Source organism: Telopea speciosissima, chromosome 4, assembly GCF_018873765.1.
Source record: "Telopea speciosissima isolate NSW1024214 ecotype Mountain lineage chromosome 4, Tspe_v1, whole genome shotgun sequence".
Lineage (NCBI taxonomy): Eukaryota > Viridiplantae > Streptophyta > Magnoliopsida > Proteales > Proteaceae > Telopea > Telopea speciosissima.
Window position 1 is genome coordinate 70,441,698 of NC_057919.1, and position 26,953 is coordinate 70,468,650.

The 26,953-nt window shown below is 40.3% G+C and overlaps 1 protein-coding gene across 7 annotated transcripts; it reads left to right on the forward strand.

The window, feature by feature from the left end:
* The first annotated feature begins 820 nt into the window (after nucleotides 1-820).
* LOC122657953 (dnaJ homolog subfamily B member 8) lies at nucleotides 821-26,953 on the forward strand. 7 transcript variants are annotated; one of them, XR_006332392.1, is made up of 8 exons: nucleotides 14,277-14,695; nucleotides 22,008-23,404; nucleotides 23,486-24,172; nucleotides 24,276-24,359; nucleotides 24,443-24,521; nucleotides 24,724-25,037; nucleotides 25,149-25,511; nucleotides 25,582-25,756. XR_006332392.1 is itself a non-coding variant. In XM_043852763.1 (7 exons), the coding sequence occupies exons 1-6, from the start codon at nucleotides 953-955 to the stop codon at nucleotides 26,628-26,630; spliced, it is 405 nt and encodes a 134-aa protein (XP_043708698.1). In that variant the 5' UTR covers nucleotides 833-952; the 3' UTR covers nucleotides 26,631-26,640; nucleotides 26,850-26,953. The 7 variants fall into 7 exon arrangements, 5 of the variants coding, with proteins under 5 accessions (XP_043708699.1, XP_043708698.1, XP_043708697.1 ...); XR_006332393.1 differs by having other exon boundaries at nucleotides 25,149-25,480; XM_043852763.1 differs by lacking the exons at nucleotides 14,277-14,695; nucleotides 22,008-23,404; nucleotides 23,486-24,172; ... (3 more) ...; nucleotides 25,149-25,511; nucleotides 25,582-25,756 and adding exons at nucleotides 833-1,018; nucleotides 13,168-13,260; nucleotides 14,202-14,232; ... (2 more) ...; nucleotides 26,576-26,640; nucleotides 26,850-26,953.

The following is a 26,953-nucleotide window of genomic DNA, read 5'->3' on the forward strand; positions in this document are numbered from 1 at the left end:
AGACAAGCTCCATGAGAGTCGCCTGCGATGTTATGGTCATGTCCAACGGAGACCCATGGATGCACCAGTAAGGAAAAGTGACCAGATTCAACTTAACAGAGCTAAAAGGGGCAGGGGCAGGCCTAAGATGACTATTGGTGAAGTGGTAAGAAAGGATATGCATGTGGTAGGGCTCGATCCTAGTATGATTGCGGATAGAATTGTTTGGAGGACAAGAACCCGTGTAGTCGACCCCTTGTACGTAGGGAGATGTTCCTAGGATGCTGCTTTGACTATTGCTTCGACTTCTACCTTTACTTATTTTCTTTTTTTACTTCTTCATATCTCTCTTACCTCAATTGTTGTCTTAGCATCTATTGGATCCATGTAGTCGACCCCTTGTACGTAGGGAGATGTTCCTAGGATGCTGCTTTGACTATTGCTTCGACTTCTACCTTTACTTATTTTCTTTTTTTACTTCTTCTTGTCTCTCTTACCTCAATTGCTGTCTTAGCATCTATTGGATCCATGTAGTCGATCCCATTTTATTGGGATAAGGCTATGGTTGTTGTTATTGTTGTTTGTTTTTTTTTTTTAGGTTAATTGGGAGCTTTACATATATGGTTGATAGAAGGGGGGGGATAAGATACCAGCCAAGAGACTCGAACTCGAGACCTCTTGGTGAACATGGGCATGAAGCGCACCATGGCTCACCTCTTGGGGTTTTTTTTTTGTTGTTGTTGTTGTCTGAGTCTTAGTAAAAGTACGAATAGAAAGCCAGAAACCCTAGAATACGCAGGCTGGCTACCTACGCCTGCATCACGTTTCAATATTATCTCTGACGATGAAGCGCTTGGGGCCATGTTAGTACGCTACGCACTTCTCTCACTGTAAGAAAACTCCATAATTATGTAATTTATTATAAAAAGATGCTCGAAATGCGGGAGGAAGACCCGAAGAAAATCCAGAGGAGATGCAGGGCGATGAGGCGAGGGAGGTGCTAGGTTTTCCACCGAATTCTCACCCGACACCATTGCAGGTACGGTTGGTTAACTTGCTATATACTCAAATTCACTCTTAACATCTTCAGATTAGATTCAATTATTGTTTTTCATGCTATTTTTCTTCGTCTAGCTTCGTCAATCTCTGGTGATGAATTTGGGGAAGGGAAAAATTATAATAAGAAAATGAAATATTATTGCAATTCAATACCGACTCAGAGTATTTTCGTGATTCCGTGGCTAGAGGTTGCCGATAGGGTTCTGTTGTTGTTGAGTTTGTTCTGTTATAGCTGGGATTTCTTGTGCGCAGTAGTTGTTCATTTAGGCTTTTAGGGTTTAGGGTTTCTCCGCTAATTGGAGCAGAGGGTGATTTAATTTGAAGTGGTACTTTCGAGTTTCTAATTTCTGAATGGAATTTGGAATTCAATTGGCCAGAACGTGTTTTTGGGTGTGGTTGAGACTTGAGAGCTGTGGCTACCACAGTGGTCCCTATGAACTCAGATTGTGTGAAAGAAGAAAAAGATTTTGTTTTCTGTATATGAAGGGATAACAGGAATGGTATATGATGCATTTGGTGCCACAGTACTTTTTATGATATTTATTATTTTAAATTTATAGTTTGTTGTTAGAAGATTTCCGGATATTTATCATAGAGCTAGCCATGTGGTACATAGTCTTATGATTCACTTTTTTTTTTTTTTTTGGGTAAGACAGTATGATTCACCTGCGCATAGATTTCTTGGCATTAAGTATATATAGCATTAAATAAATTATATGTAATGAACCTCAGGTTGCTATTGTCTAAACATGTACACCCTAACTTGCATTTTCCCATGTGACACCAGTATGACGCTATCGTATATAAATAATGTGCACGAATTGATTCCAAGTACTGAGCTTTAACAAAAACTAAAAGTAAGAAGTATAGTTTTGTCCTTGCCTTCAGTTGCTTAAATAGGGTTTCTATAGAGGCCTGAAAGGTTTGGTTGGAAACTTGGAACTAAGGTTCTGCCCAAAAGCTAATTTTAATGTTGCCAATTTACCCTCTTTTGCAATCAGTTTCACTACAGCACCCGCTGCTATAGCTAATTGTCCACCATTTCCAGAAACAGTGGTAAAGATCTTGTTTGGTGACAAAGTCTCTTTAGCTTGGGTCTTTAGTGGGCTTGGTAGAAATTTGTTTTAGGCTCCTAGTGAAACTGAAGAAGGGAACCAAGATTGTCTGCTTTAATGGTGGGCTGCTCTCTCCCTTTTTACCAAATCTTTTCATGACCCTATTCATGTGTGTTCATCATTTTTGCTTTAATTTTTTTTCTTTTGGAGGTGTGGCATCTTGTGTGAAACTTCTTTATTTGGATCAGAATGAACTGGTTGAGGTAAAATAGCTAAATGAATGGGGAGGATGATAAAAGAAACATATTTCCTCTATGATATTGTAAGTTGGAGGAGCCTGGACATTTGTCATTGCTGTATTGGTTGCGTTCACTTTGTGAATGTCATTACTTGGTCCTACACTCCTACCGAAAGTTAGTATCTAGAGTGCAGTGCTAGCACCATGCCAAATAAGGCCAGTTGGAGACTTGGAGATCAGCTTGCTACAGGATCATAGGAAAAAAGTCAAAACCAGATTTAGGATAAAACTTATCAATGTAGTTAAAATAGATTGTATAAGCCAAATCTCCAGGTCGATTGGTGTGTTAGGTAAGTAATAACTCATCACAGTTTGACAGAAATCTGAGGTTGTATTTGAAGATACTGAAATATCCTACTGTAGGTTGAAAATTGAAAACCCAGAGAAATAGCAGATTCGATGGGCAGGTTCTAAGATTTCAAACCAGAATTCAATGAAGATAGTAATTAGAGATTCGGGAAAGTAATTGAAACCAGATGCTTGAAAACAGAAATCAGATCTAGAAATCAATTAGATTTTGGGGGCTTAAATCTGAACTGAAGCCAAAACAGGAAAAAAAATAGAAAATATTATCAGGAATCACAACCTGTACCCCAACCTTGGAATCACCATCAAGGGTTCATGGAAATTGGAATCGCCACTAGGGTTCCTACTGAATCACCACAGCAAGGAGCATTTTGAATCACCACAGAACCAAAGGCAAAAATCCATCTTTCATTCATCAAATTCGCGTGCTAGGCTGTAGTTCCCTACAAACTTACATAAAAGACTCAAAACAGAACTCAAACTAAGCCTTAAACTCCTCCAGCCAATAGCTTACGTTGGTGATGCAGTAACACTTGCCTGGTTAGACTAGCATGACCAGCTTTGGAAACCCAAACCCAGACAAAACTGCTCCAGCCCGTTGGTCTAATAAGGGTTGGAAGTAGTTTAGTTAGTCTTTATGTCTTTTATTCATGTTAGATACATAGGAATAGGAGATGGAGTTAGATTGCAGTTTCAGTCTTGGAGTCTAGTTAGGAGTCTTGTTTGTTTTTCTTTATATAATTGCATGCAACCAATGTTGGAAGACCAATTTGAAAATGCTAAGTGATATTGGGTTGCTCATGTGAGTGTGTGGTTCGTGATTCTCTCCCTCCCCTGCGACTATGGGCTCCATCTCAGATTTTCCCTCTTCTCACTCTGAGACTCCTTCTCAGATTTTCCCTCTTCTCTAATCTGCCCTCCACCAATTTGGTATCAGAGCCAAATTTTCCTCTTTTCCTTCTTCAAGGTACGTTACCCCTACTTCCTGTGATTCCATATATCTTCACTCTCCTTCTCCATTATTCCTCTTATTTTCTTTTCTATCTTGTATTCCTTTCCCCTATTAGCGATTTTGCTGATCAATGAGGAGTTTGTTGGAACTCTATTTCTGCAACACAGATCAACCCCAACCCCTTCCGCTCCACCCTCCTGCCCCTTCCTTCGGGTCCCGTAAGGGGGGGGGGGAGGGAGGGAGGGAGAGAGAGAGTCCTACCCTTTAGGTTTCGAAGACCATCATCGTAGCTTCGATTCCTACCCTCTGCGGTACCAGATTTCTGGAGATGGAAGTTCCTTGTTGAAGTCAAACACAGTCCACCATTGTTATCCCACTCCCCAGGTCGAGAACGACCCACCTTCTCACCCATGATAACTCCCTCCCTCTCTTTTAACCCCAACTTTCGAATATTCCTCCCTGTTGAGTTATGTAACCTGATAAGGGTATTTTCTATTTTTTCCCCATAGCTAGTATAGTCGGCTATGTAGGGACTTACTTGTAATTTTGGCTCCCTCATTGAAAGATATAAATAAAGGGGCTTAGTGATCACATAGATCATTCAAGCCATTCCTGTTTTTCTGTTTTGCTAACATGCTATCAGAGCTAAAACCTACTCTGATCTAAGTTTCCAAAAACCCACCTCCCTTCCATCGTTTTTCCCTTCTTTCTCTTTCCTTCGATCTCTTCCCTCCTTTTCTTCTTAGTTCTTCTCCTTCACCTAAGGGCAGCACTAATGAGGTGATCTTATGATCTAATTGCTGCCCTCAAACCTACCTCCTTTTTTCGATGTCATAAACCCTACTTCCACCCGATAGATGCTGCCCTCTTCCTTGCGATATTGGAGTTCTCCAAGTTTTTGAAGATTCAGCTTCTACTACTTTTCTGGGTTGATCTTCCCTTTGTTGCAGCTTCATCTACAGCCTTTCTTTGAAGACCCCTAACAATCGATTTTCCCTTTCAGGTTTTCTAAAAAGCCCTGACATATATCGATTTCTGGCTGCTTGCTGCTGCTGCTATTTTTCAGAACAGTTCACTACCTTCAAGGAGGCCACTCGACCTTGCTTTCAGCCTCAGGTTCCGAGTTTTTTGGCCCCATCAGGTTTCCTTGCTTATTTGGATCGTTTTCAGCCTCTGGAGTTTCCTATCGATTCCAGATTTGTTCTTCTTGGTTGGCTGCATCTTTCATTACTTCTGCAAGTGTTTAGTTGGCTGCAAGTATGACAGGCTCCGACACTTCTTCTGCAACTTCTGGGAGTGAGGGACAGCCACAGACAGATTTTCTTCCCATTGCTGCTCCTATTAAGCTCGATGGCACTAACTACCTCATGTGGTCTCGGTCTACCTATCTGACCATTGCTGGCCGAGGGCTTACTGGCCATATTCTTGGAACTAACACCATGCCAGCAGAGCCTGACCTTCAACAAGAAAAGTGGATGTGTCATGATGCAATGGTTATGTCCTATTTGCTCCACTATATGCAGCCGGATCTCTCTAGCAACTACTTACTCCTTGAGACAGCTCATCAGATCTGGAGTGCTGCCAAGGAGAATTATGTGCAGGTTGGGAATGATGCTCAGGTGTATGAGATTTGCAAGAAAGTTCATGGTACCACTCAGAAGGAGCTGTTCGTATCTCAGTACTATGCTGCCCTCAAAAGTATATGGCATCAATTGGACCATTACTCTGATTTTCAGCCTTCTACTGCTGCTGATATTGCTGCCTATCACAAACACGTCGACAAAATACGTGTGTATGACTTCTTGGCAGGCCTGAATGTTGAATTTGATCCTATTCAAGTGCAAGTTCTTGGCTGGTCTCCCTTTCCTGCACTAGAGCAGTCCTTTTCTTTGGTTCATACAGAGGAGACTCGTCGGGCTGCTATGTTGCATTCCCATACTGTTGATCGCTCTGCTTTACAGGCTGCTTCTAGCCCTGCTACTCTTACCATCACAGATGGTGGTAATGCTGCCTCCAAAGAGCCTGTCAAGTATGAACACTGCCACAAACCCTATCACACTAAGGCCCAATGCTGAAAATTACATTGGAAGCCTGCTGATTTTGAGGCGAAACGAGGCTGGGGGAAGCCCAAACCGAAGGCTAATCTTACTTATTTTATTTCCTCCAAAATAAGCCCATTTTTGCTTATTTATCTGCATCAGTATCTCCTTCATACTGTCCATGGTTGGCTTTGAATTTTAACTAGCCTATTGAACAGGTATAGTTCTGTATTTTAAAGGAAGAGCATGAGAAGTTGTTGGTTCCCCTTCAATTCGGTTCTTATATTGTTTGGTAGGTTGCTAACTTTCTGGAGGACACTTCCATGTACATGAGGTCCGCTATCAAATCTGCTTCATGCCTATAGAGATTTTGTGATGTAGGAATACTGTAGGATGCACTTTGGTAATGTCCAACATGACACATTTGTAAATGATTTTTTGATTGTAGTGGCATATAGTTATATTGAAAACATAATAATGTACTAAAGAGGTCCGATCCTACTGTTAAATCTGGCAAAGGAAAAAGCTGCTAATCTGGAGGGTCGTGCTTGGCGCGTTGGTCAAGTGCTCGCTTGGTCACGGGTTCAAGTCCTGGAAACAGCCTCTCTGGAAACAGGGGTAAGGCTGCGTACATTAGACCCTCCCCGGCCCTACTAAACGCGGGAGCCTTGTGCACTGGGTACGACCTTTTCTCAAATGTCGTGCTTGGCGCGTTGATCAAGTGCTCACTTGCTGAACGCTTGGTCACGGGTTCAAGTCCTGGAAACAGCCTCTCTGGCAACAGGGGTAAGGCTGCGTTCATTTGACCCTTCCCAGACCCTGCTAAATGCGGGAGCCTTGTGCATTAGGTACGGCCTTTATATATATAAAGAGAAATAATCACAAGGCAATGTCTACCTAGATTTTTTTGGAGAAAGAGTGGTTGGGGTGGGATTCGATCCCCAGACCTGGCCATGAAAATCCAAGATCCTTGCTGCTGCTGGGGTATTCTCAAAGAATATTGTGAATCTGCTGGAGTATGGACTGATCATGGTCTCCAATTTAGATGCTAATACTGAAGCTTCTCCCAAGAGATGTGAAGGTTTCCCAAGATCCTTACTGCTGGGGTATTCTCAAAGAATATTGTGAATCTGCTGGAGTATGGACTGATCATGGTCTCCAATTTAGATGCTAATACTGAAGGTTCTCCCAAGAGATGTGAAAGTTTCTAAGAATCATCTAACAGGTAGCTTGTTTAATCAATAATGACAGATGAGTTTCTTTCCATGACTTGGATTGAAACCAAACCATCAACAAATGTCATCACCGGACCTCTGTATCCTATAGGTATAGAGTATACTAGAAGACGAGTTTGCTGATTTTTATTGATATGTAACATTGTCAAATCTAGTTATCACCATGTGATGGATTTAAGCTAACATCTTAGCAGGTTTCAGAATCCTCCCACGGGCAGAATCGCATTTAGACACAACCAGCAAAGTAAACTTGTGGTATCTCCCAAACAAGTATGATCAGCCCCAAATTAATAGGGTAACTTGGTCTCCTCAAGTCCTTCAACCTCTCAAAGTATGGCTCCAATCCAATGGTTGGGTTTGGAGATATTATCTATTGAAATCGTAACTAAGAGTTCAGAATCAGAAACTAAACAATTTCAACGCATCAACACAACAATTCAACTCCAAATTAGCATCATATCAACTACTCATAAGAATGGAACGTTATACATAAATCCATCCTAATCCAATGGCCACAATGCATAACCAAAGACCCACATGTAAATAGTAACTAACAACAGAATTAGTATCAGAAGTACTCCTCCAACCGCAGAGATAAACCAACATATAATGCTTCAAAACTCACCACCAATCGATGGCCAGAATAATGTATAGCAGTACCTGTTCATGTTAATTATCAACAAGAACAGAAAGAGCAACATTACCTCAGAATTAGTGACCACCACCACAAGTAGCCCAACCGTTGGTCAGATCAATCCCTCAATATAGTCAATGGAAGGCTACAAAAGTTCACCATGGTTGGATGACTTGATGAGCCATAACAGCACCTTCATTGTCACAGTCCAGTGTCTTAAAACAGAGAACCCACACACGCAATCTGTGGTAGAAATCTTCAAATGCAAGAACATGTGTCCAGCAGTTTATACTATCAATAACCTTGTAACAGCAACAAAATAAGGTCAAGAAAACACCACAATACTGGTAGCGCAGGTATGAAGATTTCAGAACCAGAAAATAAGATTATAGAAACCACCGGGGGGGGGGGGGGAGGAGAAAATAGAAGGGAAAACGATGGATATGACTAAGGCCTCTCACCTATTGCCTTGGTTAGTGTCTCACCAACCGATGAGGCCTCTCACCCCCCCCCCTCACTGTCTCTCACAGCAGACAAGGTTTAAGTCAAAAAAAAAAATTTTAACTTCAAAATCTTGGAATGTGGTAGCGCCCCTTTTTATTAAAAACAGCAACAAGGGTTCCCCCTTGCATGGAGATGGAATCAACAAGAACAAACTCAGCCTTATCCCAACTTAATGGGGTTGGCTACATGGATCCAAACAAAACAAAGTAGGAGAAACTGACAAATGACAAAAAACAAGAAATGAAAAGTGGAAAATGACAAATGAAAGATGGAAAATAAATATAAAAGAAAAAAAATAAAGATGAAAGATGCAAGTAAAAGGAAAGCGGCTCAGCCCAGCAAGTCAGGAGAATCTCAGCTAAATGGAGGCTGCTACATGGATCCTTGCCTCCAATAGGCTTTATCCGAGGTCATACTTGGTACAAGACCTAGACTATGCATGTCCTTCCTCACAACTTCTCCTATGGTCATTTTAGGCCTGTCCCTCGCTCTTTTGGCTCCTTCAATCAGGATCGTATCACTCTTCTTTACTAGGGCGTCCCTGGGCCGCCGTTGAACATGACCATACCACCTCAAACGACTCTCTCAGAGCTTCTCAGCATGGAGATGAAATATCCCTACAAAATTGTACAAGATTAAAATAGAAACTAATCTTAGAGTGAGAGCTAACTTCTAGAGACATTACACTAAATAGCAACTACTACTATCCTGTAGTAAATGGAAACAAATAATAAGATCTTTTAATAATCACCCACGCAAGGCATGAATTCTGTAGTAATGGACTTAAACCTGGCCCACGATAGTGGACCTAAAGATGGGCTGGCGGTTGGCCCTTCTTCTTTTCCTATCTACGACCTACATCACCATATAAGTGAATTTTCTTATCCTATTTTGGATGCTACTATTCAGCTTTTCTAATCAAGTTTCTAGCTCTTGTTGATGGGATGACCATTTGTAAAGGGATATTTTGGTGGTTCTTTGAGCGTCATAGAGGCGGACCTTGGTGCAACGGTAAAGGTTGCTCCAGTGTGACCAAGTGGTCATGGGTTCAAGTCTGGAACCAGCCTCTTAGCGAAAACAGAGGTAAGACTGCATACATTATGACCCTCCCCAGACCTTGCAGTGGCGGGAGCCTCCTGCATTGGGTACGCCCTTTTTTTGAGCAGTTGTTCTTGCAAAAGTAAAAAAAAATGACAAGTTGGTTATCAACTATAGTCGGCCCTCTTCTCTTGGGAGGGGGGGGAATTGTCCCTCTTATAATATGGTTATGGTGGGAAATAATCTACTTATTGTAAGTAATAACTATAAAACTTTTTTCTCTTTTGCAAATACATTTTTAAAGCTTCATATATTGTTACATTTGTATTGGGCAACTCCATTTGTTATTAGTGTTACTAAATGATCAAAACTATAGTTGTCACAGAGTCTAGGTAATTTAGTCCTAGATTGGTAGGAGACCAACTAGGAGCCAGTAGACCAGGATCTGATATGAACTGGTATTCCAATTAGGTCAAAATATGGTTTTAGGTCAAAATTAGGGTTAGGGTTTGAGGTGTTGGTTATGCTAGGCAGGTGTAGGGGAGTCTATCAGTGAAGGTCCTGAGATGTTTTGATGGGTGGAAGTGTGTAAACTTGAATGGGCGGCAAGTGAGGGTTAGGGTTTGGGGTTTTGGGTTTTGGAAAAGGGGAAAAGATGGATTTCTAGGGTTTGACTGGACAAAGTTAAGCAAACTTGAATAGTTTTCTTAGGAGGGTATGGAGGATAATTGGTTAGATTAGTAGACTGTTATGTCGGTTGGTTTGGGCCGTAGGGAATTTAGGATATAGGAAAACTGAAATTAACAAAGAGGAAAATTAGGGTTGGGGTTGTAGAGGGTTAGAAGGAGGAGGATGGGGATACCTCAAACTTACTGTAGTAGCAGATTACTCTTGGCAGCAGCTTTTCTGAGGATGAAACTTGAATAAAAATTGAATCTTTGAACTTGAACTTGAATAAAAATCTGATCTTGAACTTCAACTTGAATAAAAAATCAGATCTTGAACTTGAACTTGAAAGTATAACTTGAGAGGAACCATTCGAGCTTCACACCGCAGAGTGTCGATTGGATCAAACACTAATTCAACCAACGAACCACCCGGGCTTCATACCACAAGGTGTCGATTGGATCATACACCAATCCCACCAGCTTTGATCACACACACAAAGCAGATCTTCAATAGAAGAAAGGTTGTAGTAGCTTACAAGAGCAGATTTCATAAAACTGTGAGGTAAAGAGGCGCCCCATGGTTTGCCTTTATTTATAATGGCCAAAGGCCTAAATTCCTATGCAGCCTAGGAATAAGAAATCCTAGGCTGAGTCTAAATACAAAACAATCCCTCTAAACTTCAGGTAGAGGTGTGGACCCTAAAATATGACTTAAGTTAAAAAGATTCTATTCTAAAAGAATATCCTAAAATCACTTAAATTGGATAGTGGTTCAATCGATTCAATTTAAAACACTAAAACATGAAAATAAACTAAGTATAGGGCTAATCCCGTATGCAACTTATGTACCCCAACTTTCGGCCCATAAAAGTGGCCTATTAGATAGAAAACCTATGGGATCAAAGGCCCAACATGTCTATAACCCAACCCTAGATTTATTTCTAAGGAAAGCAGCCGAATTTGGTGATAAACCTGCATCAGCTCTCCCCAGCTTGAAAAATTCGTCCTTGAATTTTGTAGTGATGAGGGGGAAACAACATGTGAGTAGCAGCGTTGACCATTCCCAAGCAGAATTTTGGTTGCTTGTAGACTTTAGGGATGGAGTATTCAAGGCGTGGAGCTTTCTCTTCAACGAACCATAGTGGCATAACAAAATCTATGTGCTCGACCTCTGATTCAATATCAATTGTGTATGTCGTGTTCATAGAGTCTTCAAAAGTGGTAACCTTTTCATCCAAGACTTGAGGCGCAAATTGTACCTCTTCAAGAACAGCATCTTGATGGCCAATGATTTCCTGCGGAGTGCTCTCAACCACCTCTTTAGTAACCACATGAACCGGATAGGTGTCTTCCTCATCAAGCATGTTGTCATAATAACCAGCTTCATAGTCTCCAGCATCCATGGGATAAGGATGCAAACCTTCATCTTCAGCTTGATCTTCCTTTTCAGCAACAACAATAGGCTTTCTACGATGAGGGCAGTCCTTTGCATAGTGCCCATTGTCTTGGCAGTGGAAGCATTAGACTTTGTCAGTACTAGCCATAAGGGCTTTACCCTTGTTGTCAACTTGTGGAGGACAGGAGGAGTTGCAGGACGTGAAGGTCCAACAGTAGAAGAGCCAGTAGTAAAAGGTTTGGATGCTGGAAAATTTTTGGTGTTGTCGACAGTAAGAGGACCAAACCGTTTATTTGGTGGTGCCAATAGCTCTTCTGCCTTGAGAGCTTTCTCAAAGCAGTCCTTAACATTGAACACATCTGCCACACCAAGTGTTTTAGTTTTATCTGGTGGTGCTGTCGATCTCTATCTTCTCTGTCGTCTCTATACCTGTTCTATACCTGTCCTCTCTATATCTGTCTTCTCTATTTTTGTCTTCTCTATATCTGTCCCTGTCATCCCTATACCTGTCCCTGTCTCTTCGGTGAGGTCGGTGGACTTGGGATTGCAACTGATATCTGTCCTCTTCCATGGACAGATTGCTGTCTCTAGCAGGAGTAACCTGTCGTTGCTCAATAACTTGCATCGTATCATTGATAGACCTGTGTTCAGTCTGTAACTGCTGCATCATGTCAAGAACTTTTGTCATAGGGTCAGTGGAGACAGATGGAATAGGCTGGCCATGTTCATCCATAGCTCTCATACCACTTAATGTAGTCCTGGATTGGTAGGAGACGAACTAGGAGCCAGTAATCCAGGACATGGTATTCCAATTAGGTCAAAATTAGGGTTAGGGTTTGAGGTGTTGGTTATGCTAGGCAGGTGTAGGGGAGTCTATCAGTGAAGGTCCTGAGATGTTTTGGTGGGCGGAAGTGTGTAAACTTGAATGGGTAGCAAGTTAGGGTTTCGGGTTTTGAAAAAGAGGAAAAGATGGATTTCTAGGGTTTGCCTGGACTTCTAGAAGTTAACCAAACTTGAATGGTTTTCTTAAGAGGGGATGAGGGATAATCGATTAGATTAGTAGACTGTACTGCCGGTTGGTTTGGGCTGTAGGGAATTTAGGGTATGGGAAAACTGAAAATAACAAGGAAAACTAGGGTTGGGGTTGTAGAGGGTTAGAAGAAGAAGGATGGGGATGGGGATATCTCAAACTTAATGTAGTAGCAGATTACTCTTGGCAGCACCTTGTTTGAGGATGAAACTTGAATAAAAATTGAATCTTTGAACATGAACTTGAATAAAAATCAGATCTTGAATCTTGCTTGGACCTGGGCTTTACGGACTTTGTGGTTAACTCAGACTCGGCCATGACATTTAAAATGGTTAACTAGAAAAATTGTAATCTTTGGAAGGAGTGCTATACTCAAACTCTACTCAAGTCAGCCTTATTCCAACAGTTTATAGATAAGCTATACATACATATATTTCTTCTCAAGACTAATAATACATAGAAAGTAAAAGAAAGTACATGCTGTCAGTGTGTAGTTCCCTCTCACAGTCTGTCTCGTTTCTCCCTTCATTAAATATGTGTACCTCTTTCTCTCTCCTCATTAAATATATTGCTTCGCTGCCCGTTATTGGCTTGACAAGTAAGATTCTAATATAAGCAGGCAGCATGTTGATCCCTCTCCCTAAGTAAAAATTTACTAAAAAAGTTGGTAGATATTAGAATTATGAACTGTGGAATCAACTCGGATCTTCAAAGTACTATCAATTATAACAGATTACTTGTTTGTAAAATATTGATTGTCAGGGGCCTGCTCTATTCTATCTTTTTGAGCCAAATAATTTATATATTTTTGTACCCTAACGAATAAAATTAGTTACTGTTCACGAAAGTCATAAGGTTGCCGTTTTCCAGTGATAGTAGTTGCAAAATTGAAATAATCTTTCCAGGTAAAGCTATCCTTACAACTCACTAAGACTAGTAAACTTACGTAGACACTTATAATATGAAAACTGCAGGTTAAAGCGGCATACAAAAGGAGAGCATGGGAAACTCATCCTGATCGTTTTCCAGCACATGAAAAATCTCATGCAGAGTCTAAATTTAAACTGGTAAGCCATTTGGAAGTAAGCTGGGACTTAAAGCCCATGCTTTTGTGGTGGTTGTGCACAGTATATCAACCATTGCACTACAGACTGAGCTCCCTCACCCCTCCAACAGGGAGGAAACTTGGATTGTTTTTTTGTTGTTGATTATTTTGTGTTTGGGCACAATGCTTACATGCTTAAATATTAAGAAAGGGTTGCATCTCTAGGCCATTGGGTAAATTGTGTGCTGTATCATTTTTGGGAGTTATAACTATTGTTTGCATCATGAAGTTACTATGACCAAAAATTTTAAAAGTAAAACCTAATCTACTGACCCAGATAAAATTCTGTTATAGCATATTAATCCCCTCTCTAACCCTTCTACCACTGGCTGCAAAACTATCCTACATGGATCCCACGTGTGCCCCCCACTTGCAAACACTTTAAAAGAAAACTGTGGGCCTCCAAGAACATGCAAGCAGAGCTTATATTTCTTCTCTGTTCATCATTTATCCCTAGGAGCCCCATCAGATTTCATTCTTCATTATCCATTGCATGTTATTTGGTGTGATAAACTTTTCAAAATGTGAACTGCTACTTGGAATAAATACACGCGATGTAATTCATGCTGCAGGTCTTTGTATTTCGAAACGAGAACATGCATTTTGGAGTCATTGCCATTGATGCTCTTCGGCTATCCTTCAAACTGCTGCTTTAGTTAGCCACTTACCACATATTTCTTTGCTTGAAGAACCTTTGGTACATGAATACTCCTGGACAATAATAAGATCAATGCCATTTCTCAATTTGAAAAGAAGAATCACATCAAACTTTACTGTCCACTCCTATCTAGTAAATTGTGAAATTGAACCTTGAAAATTCCTTCAATTGTGCATGCCCTTGGTATGATTTTCCATTGAAAGTTATGAATTCCCTAGTTTAACCACTATGTCCGCTTCATGCAGATTTCTGAAGCATATTCATGCCTGCGGACTGGTAAATGTCACCTTTTTCTGTTCTATGAAAGCTCAAAAACGAAGAAGAAAAAAAAAATTATGGTTTGCAAGCTCTGTGGTTGACTACGAGTGTAAACTAAACAATTTTGAGTTCATTGGACACAGCCAAAATGATATAATGTTTCCAACTTTCCATTAACAATCTGTCGCCGCAGCACATTTCTGTAAATACGTTGCTATACTTTCATGAATTGATGAGTTATTTGATTTATTGTAATTGAACTAGTAAAAACAGTTGATATCATTAAATCTGAAGTTTTGATTCTTCATGTGCATTTACACTGATGTACTATGCATAAGAAACTGATTAGTTTTGCTCAAGGACTTCACTTTAATTTTTGAGGAAGAAACCGTAGGCCCGCAGGAGCTTTTGGACATTGGAGGGGGAATATAGTGGAAGGCTCTGGATTCATGAAGGATCTTCAGCAGATTGAACACACAGTGTATGTTGTGTGGTTGAAATTCCTCCCCCCCCCCCCCCCCCAACCTTTTATTATTTTGGTGTTTAACTAATAATAGAATAAGTTTAAGATATGTAGTGGGAGAAATTATAGGTTCTTGTATGTTGGAGTTCTGCTGCTTTTGGTCGTTGCCTGTAAAATGAGAACGGGTATATGTACCGAAACCACCTAAGTTTTATTTTTCTTTTGTTTGTTTTGGTAGTTTTCTTGGAGCTGCTTTTGCTTACCTGTATTTACATTTTAATAGTCATTTTTCTATTGAAGACCTGTAACGTTAGCTAGTGCAAAGGATGAAAGTGGAGATTTCGGTATTTTCTGTATCACCTGAACTGTATCCCAACTATTTAGAGCTGATTACATGGTGCTTATTCCATAATTTCATACATTCTTTTGAATTTTGAGTTTCTAAATCTCTTCTTGTCTCCTCAACCATTTTCGGTTTTAGCCTTCCTACCCTCTTACTGACTTCAACAGGAACCAAGAACTCCTTTTTGCTGGTGCCATAAGTGTTAGAGTTTATGTTTTAGGGGTATTTCTGTAACTGGTTATTATATTGTGCCTTAAGTTGTATTTTGTCTCTTGTTTCATCTTTTTCCGTTTACCTCCCTAGGGAGCTGTTTGTAATTCCAGTAGTTGATTAATGAAGAATATAGGGAAGAGAAATCGATTCTCTCCCCCATACGGTTGTATTCATTTCTCTTCTTCTCTTCTCAGCCTTTACCCTCTTACTTCTTATCTTGAATCAATCGTAGCTCATTTCTAACTTGGTATGAGAGCAGGTTTTGAGAGTCGACCTAGCTCTCCTTGACTCTCAACTCTCTTTGGAACCCTAGAAATGTAAAGGGGTTCCACTGAGATCATACTATGTAAAGAACTTCACATAGAATGATCTATTGTGGTTAAAGCAATGATGAATGGAGGAGGTCTCTTGGCTGGAAAACTGCATTGAAGCACTTGGAGATGAACCTAGAATTTTTGCCAGCCATTCTTGTCTCAGTTTTGATTCTGCCTCTTGGCAGGCTGTTGTCTTGAAGCTAGGCCCATTTGAGTCGCCTAGAGGTGTGTTTTTACAGCCCCAAGGGCTTGGTTCTTGAAGGGAGAAGGTTAGAGAGTGGTGCTCTTTTTTGTTGCTGCACAGAATTCTGCTACTGTTACTGCCAGCCCTGCCTTGTCCAGCTTGTCTCTCCCTCATCCCATCACCATTTGGAGTGGGACCAGCACCATTAGAATCGCCCAGGGGTCTTCTTTCAAACCCTCCAGCACTCGATTGAAGAGAGAAGCAGTTTGAGGAGCATAGTTCATCTCTTTGTTGCTCCAAAGGTACCGCCAGCCCTGTTTCTGCTCCATATTTGATTTTTTTTTTTTTTTGGAAACCAATGCATTGGTTGTTGAGATTGGAAGGTCTGCATGTTGTTACACTTGTTGGATGTTGGATGGTTATGAACTGAGGTTCTTTGAAGTTTTTTGGACTGTTATGTGGTGTATGGCTGCTGTGACTGCAGTTGGGCTGCATATGAGGTGTTTGATTTAATGTTTCTTAAGGATTTATCCTCCTTTTTACTGCTGTGACTACTTGGGGCAGTGTATTGCCCTTTGTTTGTGGGGTATCTTGCTTGTGTTTGGGTAGAGTTTACTCCTTATTTGTGCAAGACACCATTTTGATTTGTTGGGTACTTTTGGTACCATGTCTACTAGTTGGGGTGTTGAATTTCTTTGAGCTGTTCACCTTGTTTGGCTGTTGGACTGTGTTCTTTTTGGGTTGAGAATATACTTCCCCATTTGAATTTGGGTATTACTCCTATCTTGTAAGTGTGTTCTTTGGAGAAGTGAATCGACAGCGATTGTTTGGAGAGCTGTCTCTGTTTGGGTAGAGTGTGTACTCTCCATTGGATTTGAGTATTATTTTCTTTTTTCTGAGTATTCCTACATTATGTCAACTCTTGGAGGAAGAGGCCAAGGTCCACCCCAAGGAAATGACAGAGATAGGTTCTGTTGTGACCATTGTGGGAAGTCTAGGCACATGAGAGAGAGATGTTGGATACTTTATAGCTGTCCCCCTGGTATGCACGGCAGCAGGAGAGGGGGCATCAAAGCATGCTCCGTGATGACTGAGGTTGCACCTATGGGATCTCCATATGGACTACAGATAGACACCACATCCCTCACTCAGGATGATATTGCAGCATTTCGCAGGGTTTTCACATATCTGGATAGCCCACCTTCTACACCTGCAGTGCTAGATTCTTCAGCTTCCACTTTACAGGCCACTACATCTGGCCCTTCCACTACCTCTATATGGGTCATTGGCTCTGGAGCCACTGGCCATATGACTGGCATATCTCAATGTTATGACTCCTACTCTATCTGTTCTGGTGAGGAAAAGGTTAGAGTTGATGATGGTTCCCTTTCCTCTATTTCTGGTAAAGGTAGTGTTCGTATCACTTCTTCTATCTCCCTTGACTTTGTTCTTCATGTTCCTCACTTTCATACTAACCTCTTATCTGTGAGCCACCTAACCAAATCCTTGAATTGTTCTGTTACTTCTTTTCTATCTTATTGTGTTTTTCAGGATTTGATGACAAAGAGGGTAATTGGCAGAGGACGTGAGGAAAAGGGACTCTACCTTCTTGATCAAGGAACATCGCCTCTACCTACTGCTCAATCCTACGCATGTGGGCGTGATGGCAACAATACTGTTGACTCTGATGTTGTGGCATCAACGTTTGGGCCACCCTTCTTTTGGTGTTATGAGGACAAAATTGCGCCACTTGTTTTCTTCCATTCCTTCTTCCCATGTGTTTCAGTGTGAACCCTGTTTATTTGCCAAACATTGTCGTTCTTCGTATCCTTATCATGGTAATAGGTCCAATGTTCCTTTCCATATTGTGCACCCTGATGTTTGGGGCCCTTTTCCCACTACTTCTTTGTTTGGTTATCGTTATTTTGTTTCCTTTGTTGATGACTATCCTGGTCAATTGGACTTTTTTGATGAAACAAAAAAATGATGTTTATGATGCCTTTAAAAATTTTTATCAGCTCATTCATACCTAGTTTTGTACTCGCATTCAAATTGTTCGTTCTGATAAAGGGGGGGGGAGTATATGTATGGGGGGCTCCAACAGTTTTTTACTGATCATGGCATTATCCATCAAGTTGCTTGTGTTGACACCCCTCAACAGAATGGGGTGGGTGAAAGGAAAAATCGCCATTTGTTGCAAGTTACTAGGAGTCTCCTATTTGGCATGCATGTTCCTAAGACCTTTTGGTCTGAAGCCCTTCTTACCGCTGCCTTTTTAGTCAGTCGCATGTCCACTAAACTTCTTGGCTCCAAATCCCCTTTAGACTTGTCTCCTCAGATTTCTGTTTTCTCTCTTCCTCCCAAGGTGTTTGGATGTGTCTGCTATGTCCATGTCAATAAATGTGCTCGGACTAAGCTTGACCCCAAGGCACTCAAATGCATTTTCTTTGGATATTCCTCCTGAAATAAAGAGGTTGTTTCTATCCCTTTCCTTCCACTTTTACCTACTTCCCCATTTCTGATATTGGGAAACCTAAAGAATTATTGTCGAAAGTGGTTCTGGTAATGAGAAGGATTACCACATTACGTACACAAAAGATGAATGCTTGAAGAGTAAAGGAAAGAAGACTTGCCAAGAGCCCTCTTTGGATCCACATCCAGAGATACATCCTCCTCAATCAGGTAACATTCCTTTCTCTTCCTTTTGATTTAAACCTTCCTATTGTTGTTAGAAAAGGAAAGAGAGTTTGCACTAATTCTGTAGCTCAGTTTGTTTCCTATGATGCTCTCTCCCCTACAGGTCTTGCCTTCACTGTCGTTCTCTCTTCTATTTCCATTCCCAAAAATGTCACTGAGGCCATGTCTGACCCAAAGTGGAAGGGAGCCATGTCGGAGGAAGCCCTTGAGAATAATTGTACTTGGAAATTGGTGGATCTTCCCAGGGGGAGGAGGGTTCCAGTTGGATGTAGATGGGTCTATAAAGTCAAGTACCAATCAGATGGTACAGTTGAGAGATACAAGGCCCGGTTGGTGGCTAAAAGCTACAATCAGGTGTATGAGATTGATTATCAGGAGATATTTGCTCCTGTAGCGAAGCACAACTCAATAAGAGTTCTTTTATCTTTGGCGGCTAATAAAGATTGGCCATTGTATCAGGTGGATGTGAAGAATGCTTTCCTCCATGGTGATCTAGAAGAGGAAGTGTACATGCAAACTTTACCTGGCTTCAATTGTCCCTCAGTTGAAGGGAAAGTGTGCTTGCTCAAGAAGGCACTATATTGTCTCAAGCAGCCCTCGAAGGCTTGGTTTGAGAGGTTTAGACAAGCCATTTTGAAGAATGGTTATTCCCAGAGCCAAGTTGACCACACTTTATTTACCCGGCGAGGTAATGGTACCATCACAACCCTTATTGTCTATGTTAATAATATTGTAGTGATTGGAGATGACAGGGCTGAGATAGCTAGGCTAAAGACCTACTTGGCTCAACAGTTTGAGATTAAAGATTTGGGTCTCTTAAAGTACTTCTTGGGGATTGAAGTGTCAAGGTCTAAAAAGGGAATAAATATATGTCAAAGGAAGTTCGTCCTAGACTTGTTGAAAGAGACAGGTATGTTAGGTTGCAAACCTGCAAACTCTCCTATTGATTAGAATCATAAGTTAGGAGAAGATTGTGGACCTTCCCTTGTTGATGCTGGGAAATACCAGAGGCTTGTAGGGAAGTTGATTTATCTCTCTTTGACTCACCCAGATGTCACCTATGTAGTTGGGGTGATGAGTCAGTTTATGCATGCCCCCAAGAGTGGGCACCTGGTTGTTGTTTATCGGATTGTCAAATATTTGAAGTCCTCTCCAGGAAAAGGTCTCCTATATGACAAGTACAACCATTTTAGGATTGAAGGCTACACTGATGCTGATTGGGCTGGTTCAGTTTCTGACAGGTGATCTACATTTGGCTATTGTACTTTTGTGGGTGGTAATATGGTCACATGGAGGAGTAAAAAGCAACCAGTTGTGGCTCGGTCAAGTGCAGAGACAGAATTTAGAGCTATGGCTCATGGAGTATGTGAACTCCTATGGTTGAGACGGCTGGTCCAAGAGTTGGGATTTGATACTGAAGCACCTATGAGACTCTATTGTAATAACAAGGCTGCCATTAGTATAACACACAACCCTATGCAACATGACAGAACAAAGCACATTGAAGCTGACAGACACTTCATCAAAGAAAAGATTGACTCTGGGTACATTTGTACTCCCTTTGTGAAGATCGGTGATCAATTGGCAGACATCTTCACCAAAGGACTCATTTCTCATCAATTCTGTACTCTTCTATGCAAGCTGGGAATGTATGACATTTATTCTCCAGCTTGAGGGGGGAGTGTTAGAGTTTATGTTTTAGGGGTATTTTTGTAACTGGTTATTGTATTGTGCCTTAAGTTGTATTTTGTCTCTTGTTTCTTCTTTTTCCTTTTACCTCCCTAGGGAGCTGTTTGTAATTCCAGCAGTTGATTAATGAAGAATATAGGGAGAGAAATCGATTCTCTCTCCCATATGGTTGTATTCATTTCTCTTCTCTTTCCCTTCTCTCTTCGTCTCTTCTCAGCCTTTACCCTCTTACTTCTTATCTTGAATCAATCCTAGCTCATTTCTAACTATAAGTTCTCTGTTTCTCATGTCCTGACATTTGATTAAATGTACCCCTTAATGTTTACGGTTAATTCCAGCATTCTCATCTATACTAAAACTTACTTTATCAACATGTTGCTTCTTAATTTTTCAATGTTTTAGGCTGTAAAGATGCTATATTACAGCTATTCATGAATTTCCCCCTTCCATTTAATCTGTGTGCATCAGTTACTAGTGCTCAAGAAGTGCATTTTCAATTTATCTAGGTTATGTTGATGGCATGTGCATTATGAAATATTATATAACAGCCTTTTATTCAATGTGTCTAAAGACATGTTGGTTTCAACTAGGTTCACTTGGTGGGATTTTGTTCAATCAGTTAGCATCTTCGGTCTTGTATTGGTGGAACTTGGGTTTCCATGCCTTTCCCTACACCCTTCTCTGTCACAGTTTTTTATTTAAATTTTGTGGGGAAAGGTGTATTATGACGAGAACGTTTTCTGTACTGGGATTTGCTGCTGAAACAAACAGTGCCTTGAAGAAGGGGAAATTTTTTTTTTTTTGGGGGGGGGGACTGATGGGGTTAGGTTGCATGAACCCTAGGTTCAGATTATCCACCTTGTTTTACAGGATCTCAAAAAAAAATCCAAAACATAATTTAAGTCAACAATAGGGTCAAAGTCAACCTTATCAGTGATTCAGATTCTGTTCAATGATCATAAACTATTGGAATAAGCAAACCCCAGAATCAAGAATGTACAAGGCTGGATCCCCTTAAAAACTTATATAGAAGTCCCCAAAAACATACTTAAACACTAAAAAGGAAAGGCCTAACTTAATCTTTAATTAAAAAGGTAAAATAAACTGATAGGAAACTAGTAGGCGAGCCTTGTCGCAACGGTTAAGTTGCACTATTGCAACCTGTTGGTTGCAGGTTCCAAACTTGGAAACAGCCTCTCCTGCGAAGCAGAAGTAGGGGATGAGACTGCGTACATTTGCCCCTCCCAGACCCTACAGTAGTGGGAGCCTCGTGCACTGGGATGCTCTTTTTTTTAAACTGACAAGGAAACTAAAATAATGAAGGAATCCGACTCAAAACAGGATTGGACTTATTGAATCCTAATCCAATCTAACTAAAACACTTAGTAACAATTAAAATAAAGAAATAAAGGCGCTTAACTAGCTTCTACCCATATTATAGGCCCATTAAGGTGGTCATTACAATGAAAACTCATTGGATCAAAGGCCCAACACCTACATAACCGAACCCAAAGCTTATTTCCAATAAAATGCCCCTATTTAGGTGATTTAACTGCATTAGGGACCAACACAACTTACATATGCTGAAATAGATAGTACCATCTTCTCATTGTTTTTCTATTCTTGATTTCTGAACACTATTATGAACTGCCAATGGATCTGATCAACTTAACAGTTATGGAAGTCAAAGGACTGCTGCCTTCTTTTAATTCTCCTTTTCTACAAACCTTATTGCTGCGGGTAAGAAAATGTGTTATGCTGGTGCTCTTGGTGCCAAATTCATAATAATGTGATGACATGGAATGCTTTAAATCTATTAGAAGTATCTTTATGCTCTGCATGTCTTTCTTTTTGTAGCCCCTCTAACTGACTGCTTCTCAATCTATGCAGTTAAACCAGAGAAGGGTAAAAGTTGATAGTGTGCAACTTGCTGAATGGTTGAAGAGATGGCCCCACTGCGCTCCACAGGATTCATTGACCCTGGATGGGAGCATGGCACTGCTCAAGATGAGAGGAAAAAGAAAGTCAAATGCAATTACTGTGGGAAAGTTGTTAGTGGTGGAATATACAGATTAAAGCAACATTTAGCTAGAATTTCTGGGGAAGTTACATATTGCAAGAAGGCTCCAGAGGAAGTATGCTTGAAAATGAGAGAAGCTTTGGAGGGAAGTCGGTGTATCAAGAAACAAAGGCAATCTGAAGATGAAGAACAGGCATCTTTGGATTTTCATTCAAACGATGATTATGAAGAGGAGGAAGAGCCTGTTAGTTATAAAAGCAAAGGTAAACAAGTGATGGGTGATAAAAATTTGGTAATCAGTTTGGCTCCCCTTCGGTCATTAGGATATGTTGACCCGGGTTGGGAACACGGTGTTGCTCAAGATGAGAGGAAAAAGAAGGTAAAATGCAATTATTGTGAAAAAATAGTTAGTGGAGGTATAAACCGTTTTAAACAACATCTTGCCAGGATTCCAGGGGAAGTTGCATATTGTAAAAACGCTCCAGAGGAAGTATATCTTAAAATGAAGGAGAACATGAAATGGCACCGAACTGGCAGGAGACAGCGCCGATCTGGAGCTAAAGAGATTTCAGCTTTCTACATGCACTCAGATAATGAAGATGAAGAGGAAGAGCTGGAGCAGGATCTTCTACATGACAGAAGTAAGGAGAAGCTAGTGATTGGTGATAAAAGTTTGGGCAAAGATACGAGGAAAAGACACCTGGGTAGGTCCCCTGGTGATGGTACCAGTGGTACCAACCTGCGTATAAAGAGATCAAGGTTCGATCCTGTCATTTTAAAGTCACCAAAAAGTCAAACCCTGCCATCCTACAAGCAGGTGAAGGCGAAGACAGTGTCAGATAAAAGAACTCGTAAGGAAGTGATATCTGCAATCTGCAAGTTCTTTTATCATGCAGCAATTCCTTTGAATGCAGCAAGCTCCCCATACTTCCATAAGATGCTGGAGTTGGTTGGTCAATATGGTGAAGGATTTAAAGGCCCTTCTAGCCGATTGATTTCAGGTCGATTTCTTCAGGATGAGATTACACCAATCAAAGAATATCTTGTGGAATTTAAAGCATCATGGTCAATTACTGGTTGTACTATTATGGCAGATAGTTGGAAAGATGTACAGGGAAGGGCGTTGATCAATTTTTTGGTTTCATGTCCACGTGGTGTGTACTTTGTTTCTTCCATAGATGCAACAGATATAGTGGAAGATGCATCCAGCCTTTTTAAGTTGTTGGACAAAGTGGTGGAAGAGATTGGTGAGGAAAATGTGGTGCAGGTACCGCTCTTAGTTCATTTTTACTTGTCAACTTTTTTCAAATTATAATCCTTAACCATTTTCCACTAACTTCTATTTTAGGTAATTACTGAGAACACTGCCAGTTACAAGGCTGCTGGGAAGATGCTGGAGGAGAAGAGGAGGAATTTGTTCTGGACACCATGTGCTGCCTATTGTATTGATCGAATGCTTGAAGATTTTGTGAAGATAAAGTGGGTAGGTGAGTGCATGGACAAAGGCAAAAAAATTACGAAATTCATTTACAACCGAGCTTGGTTATTAAATCTTATGAAAAAAGAATTTACAGAAGGCCGGGATCTTCTCCGGCCTGCGGTTACAAGGTTTGCTACGAGTTTTGCTACTTTACAGAGCTTGTTGGACAATAGGATATATCTTAAAAGGATGTTCCAATCAATCAAATGGCTTTCATCCCGGTTCGCCAAATTGGATGAGGGAATGGAAGTTGAGAAAATTGTGTTAAATTCTACATTTTGGAAGAAGATGCAATTTGTCAGAAAATCTGTGGAGCCAATTGTTCAAGTACTTCAAAAGGTGGATGGTGATGAAGGTCTGTCCATGCCATCCATTTATAATGACATGTATAGATCTAAGCTAGCAGTGAAGGCTATTCATGGGGATGATGTACGAAAATATGGACCATTCTGGACTGTCATAGATAACCATTGGAACTCATTGTTTTATCATCCTCTATATGTGGCAGCCTACTTCCTCAATCCATCGTACCGCTACCGTCCTGATTTTTTAGCGGTATGAGGAATGAATATGATGAATTGTTGCTTGCAAATATTACGCTTATTATTTGTTCTATTTGAAATCTGCATAATTTTTTTACTCTCCTATTTAACTGTAGCATCCTGAGGTAATTCGTGGACTAAATGAATGCATCGTTCGACTAGAGCCGGACAGCAACAGGAGGATTTCTGCATCCATGCAGGTAATAATAATTCTTTGTATAAATTACCTACTATTCACCTTTTTTTTTCCTTCGTTATTTTTTAATATTGACTGTTGTTTCAGATTTCTGATTTTGTTTCCGCAAAAGCTGATTTTGGAACTGAGTTGGCCATAAGTACAAGGGCAGAGATTGATCCAGGTGATAATATTAGTTTATGCAGATTATCTTTAGATTGTGTATGTCTGTTTTACTTGTTTCACCTATGAGCCTTCAATAAATAAGTGCGTGAACATATGTAAAGATGTGCAGGTGTGTGTGTGTGTGTGTTCATGTGTCTTCCTTTTCTTTTTGGCATTTGGCTTCTTTTTGTAATAAATTGGCATTGTTGATTATTTTCTAGCTTCTTGGTGGCAACAACACGGGATAAATTGCTTGGAACTACAACGAATAGCTATTCGCATATTAAGTCAAACATGCTCTTCTTTTGGGTGTGAGCATAATTGGAGTATTTATGATCAGATCCATTGCAAGAGGCGCAATCGCCTGGCTCAGAAAAGATTGAATGACCTTATTTATGTCCATTACAACTTGCGTCTTAGGGAGCGCCAATTGAGAAGAAAGCCTGATGATGGTATCTCCCTTGACAATGTCCTGATAGAAAGCCTACTAGATGACTGGATTGTAGAGACAGAGAAACAAGCGCTGCAAGAAGACGAGGTTCTTTTATGAGCAAATTTAATTTCTTCAAAGTGTTCTTTCTCTATTGAGCATCTCTCTAGGTTCTCATTCACTTATGACAAAAACAACTAAAGCCCGTTTTGGTTACAGGAGATTCTCTATAATGAGATGGAGCAAGCAGAGGCAGATGAAAATGAGTTGATTGAGAATGAAGATGCAAATGATGAGACAAGAAAGGGAACTTTGGAGATGGGGGCATTGGTGGAATTAGTTGAACCTTTGGAGGTTCACCCTGCAAATATAGTTGCTGCTACTGATGATGATGATAATGATGATCTTGATTTTCTTGATGATGATTTGAGTGAATAATTGATTTATGTTGCTCGTCTAGTACGGATGAAGTAGTTAATTTGAAGAATGCTTACAATAATTGAATAGTGATAAGGCAATGCTTTGAAGTTACCCAAAGAAATTCTGATGATGTAATTTGTTGTGTAATTTATCAATTCAGAGGTAATCATTAAGTCCAATCTCTTGAGTTCTTGATTTGGTTTGTTTATATCCTGTATGTTTCTTTTGCTAGGTAAACAATGTTGATTCCCAGAGTGTGAACAGCCAGAATTTTGAGTATCTACCCCATGCCTCTGTGCTACATGATTCAGTAGATTGAGAGCAAGCTTCCAGTGATTTTGGTTTGTGCCACTTTTGGTTAGGGGGATGTTCAGATTAATCTATTATAGTCCACTTTTAATATTTCTAGATCCTTAAAATGCTGTGCCCTCTCCCCCCCCCCCCCCCCACAAGGCATAATTGATACTGATCTCTGTAATTGTTTATGTGACCTTCAACATGATAGGGGTTCTGTTTATTGTTTTCTGATATATTAGGCATTTGTGCATGCTCATAAACAGAATTTTCTTTTATTTCTATTCTTTCTGTTTAAGATATTGATTAGATACTAATTTTTATTTGGGCATTATTACAATTTTGACGTGATTTTCTCATTTCCATTTACTTCAGTATTTCTCAAGTCACATACGGTTGTCTAGTAATTACCTCCAGGCTGTAGGAGTCAGTCCAACTACTGAGCTGCAAACCATAATGAGAATGCCAAAATCCTTCTTGGAGTATATATTGTGTATACTCCAATGAAGGGAAATAATAATTTTGAAATGATGGGATAGATATCTGAGTGGTTGCTGAGTATTTCATCTCATGGCCATTACAGGTTCAGTGCAGCAAGGTTCAACATCAGGTAACTTTCTTTGCTATATATATCTATATATACGGATAAATTTGTGTGCCTAAGTTTCCCAACCACAATAATTCTTGACTAGCTACACGTACACGAGTTGTGAGAACGGGTGCTCCAAGGGTGCATGGGGCAAGGAGCAATAGTGCTTTGGTTAAGGCTCCATTTCTTTTTCTTATTCTGGGAACAGTTACACTCGGGGGTTTAAATGCTGCTAGGTGATTACAGTCTCATCCCAATTTAATTATTGTTTTGTTTCCCTTCATCCTTCAAAGTCTTATACTCGGGGAAATAAATGCTTATATATGTCATGCTAACATTGCAGGGCTTATCAAAGGCAAAAAGAATCATATCCTTCCCACAACCCGTTTCTTCCTTAAAACACAACAGGTACATCAGCGCCACAATTTGGTTTAAATTTTATCTGCATGAAACCTGGTATTGCTTATGGCTCACAAATGCACAATTTTAATGTGGAACCCCTGAATGGGCAATTCTTCCTGATAAGTGGAAAGTTAAAGTTCGCAGTATGTTTATAATAGTTGAATAAGTGTTTTTAATGGTGGCCTGATTTAATAAATCTTCATTTGTTTATCCAGAATACTCTTCTTATTCCTCTTATCCTTTTAGTTATGGACTATGGCTCCATATTGCGAGGCACGGAGCATTTGCTTGTGGTACTGAAATCTTGCTTTTAATTTTT

Bases quoted from the DNA above. Each gene is read 5' to 3' on its own strand.
- LOC122657953 (XM_043852762.1), top strand. From the start codon at position 22,052: ATGGTTGAAGAGATGGCCCCACTGCGCTCCACAGGATTCATTGACCCT. The intron at 24,173-24,275 runs GTATGAGGAATG...ATTTAACTGTAG, and splicing joins ACCGTCCTGATTTTTTAGCG to CATCCTGAGGTAATTCGTGG. The intron at 24,522-24,723 runs ATAATATTAGTT...ATTTTCTAGCTT, and splicing joins GGCAGAGATTGATCCAGGTG to CTTGGTGGCAACAACACGGG.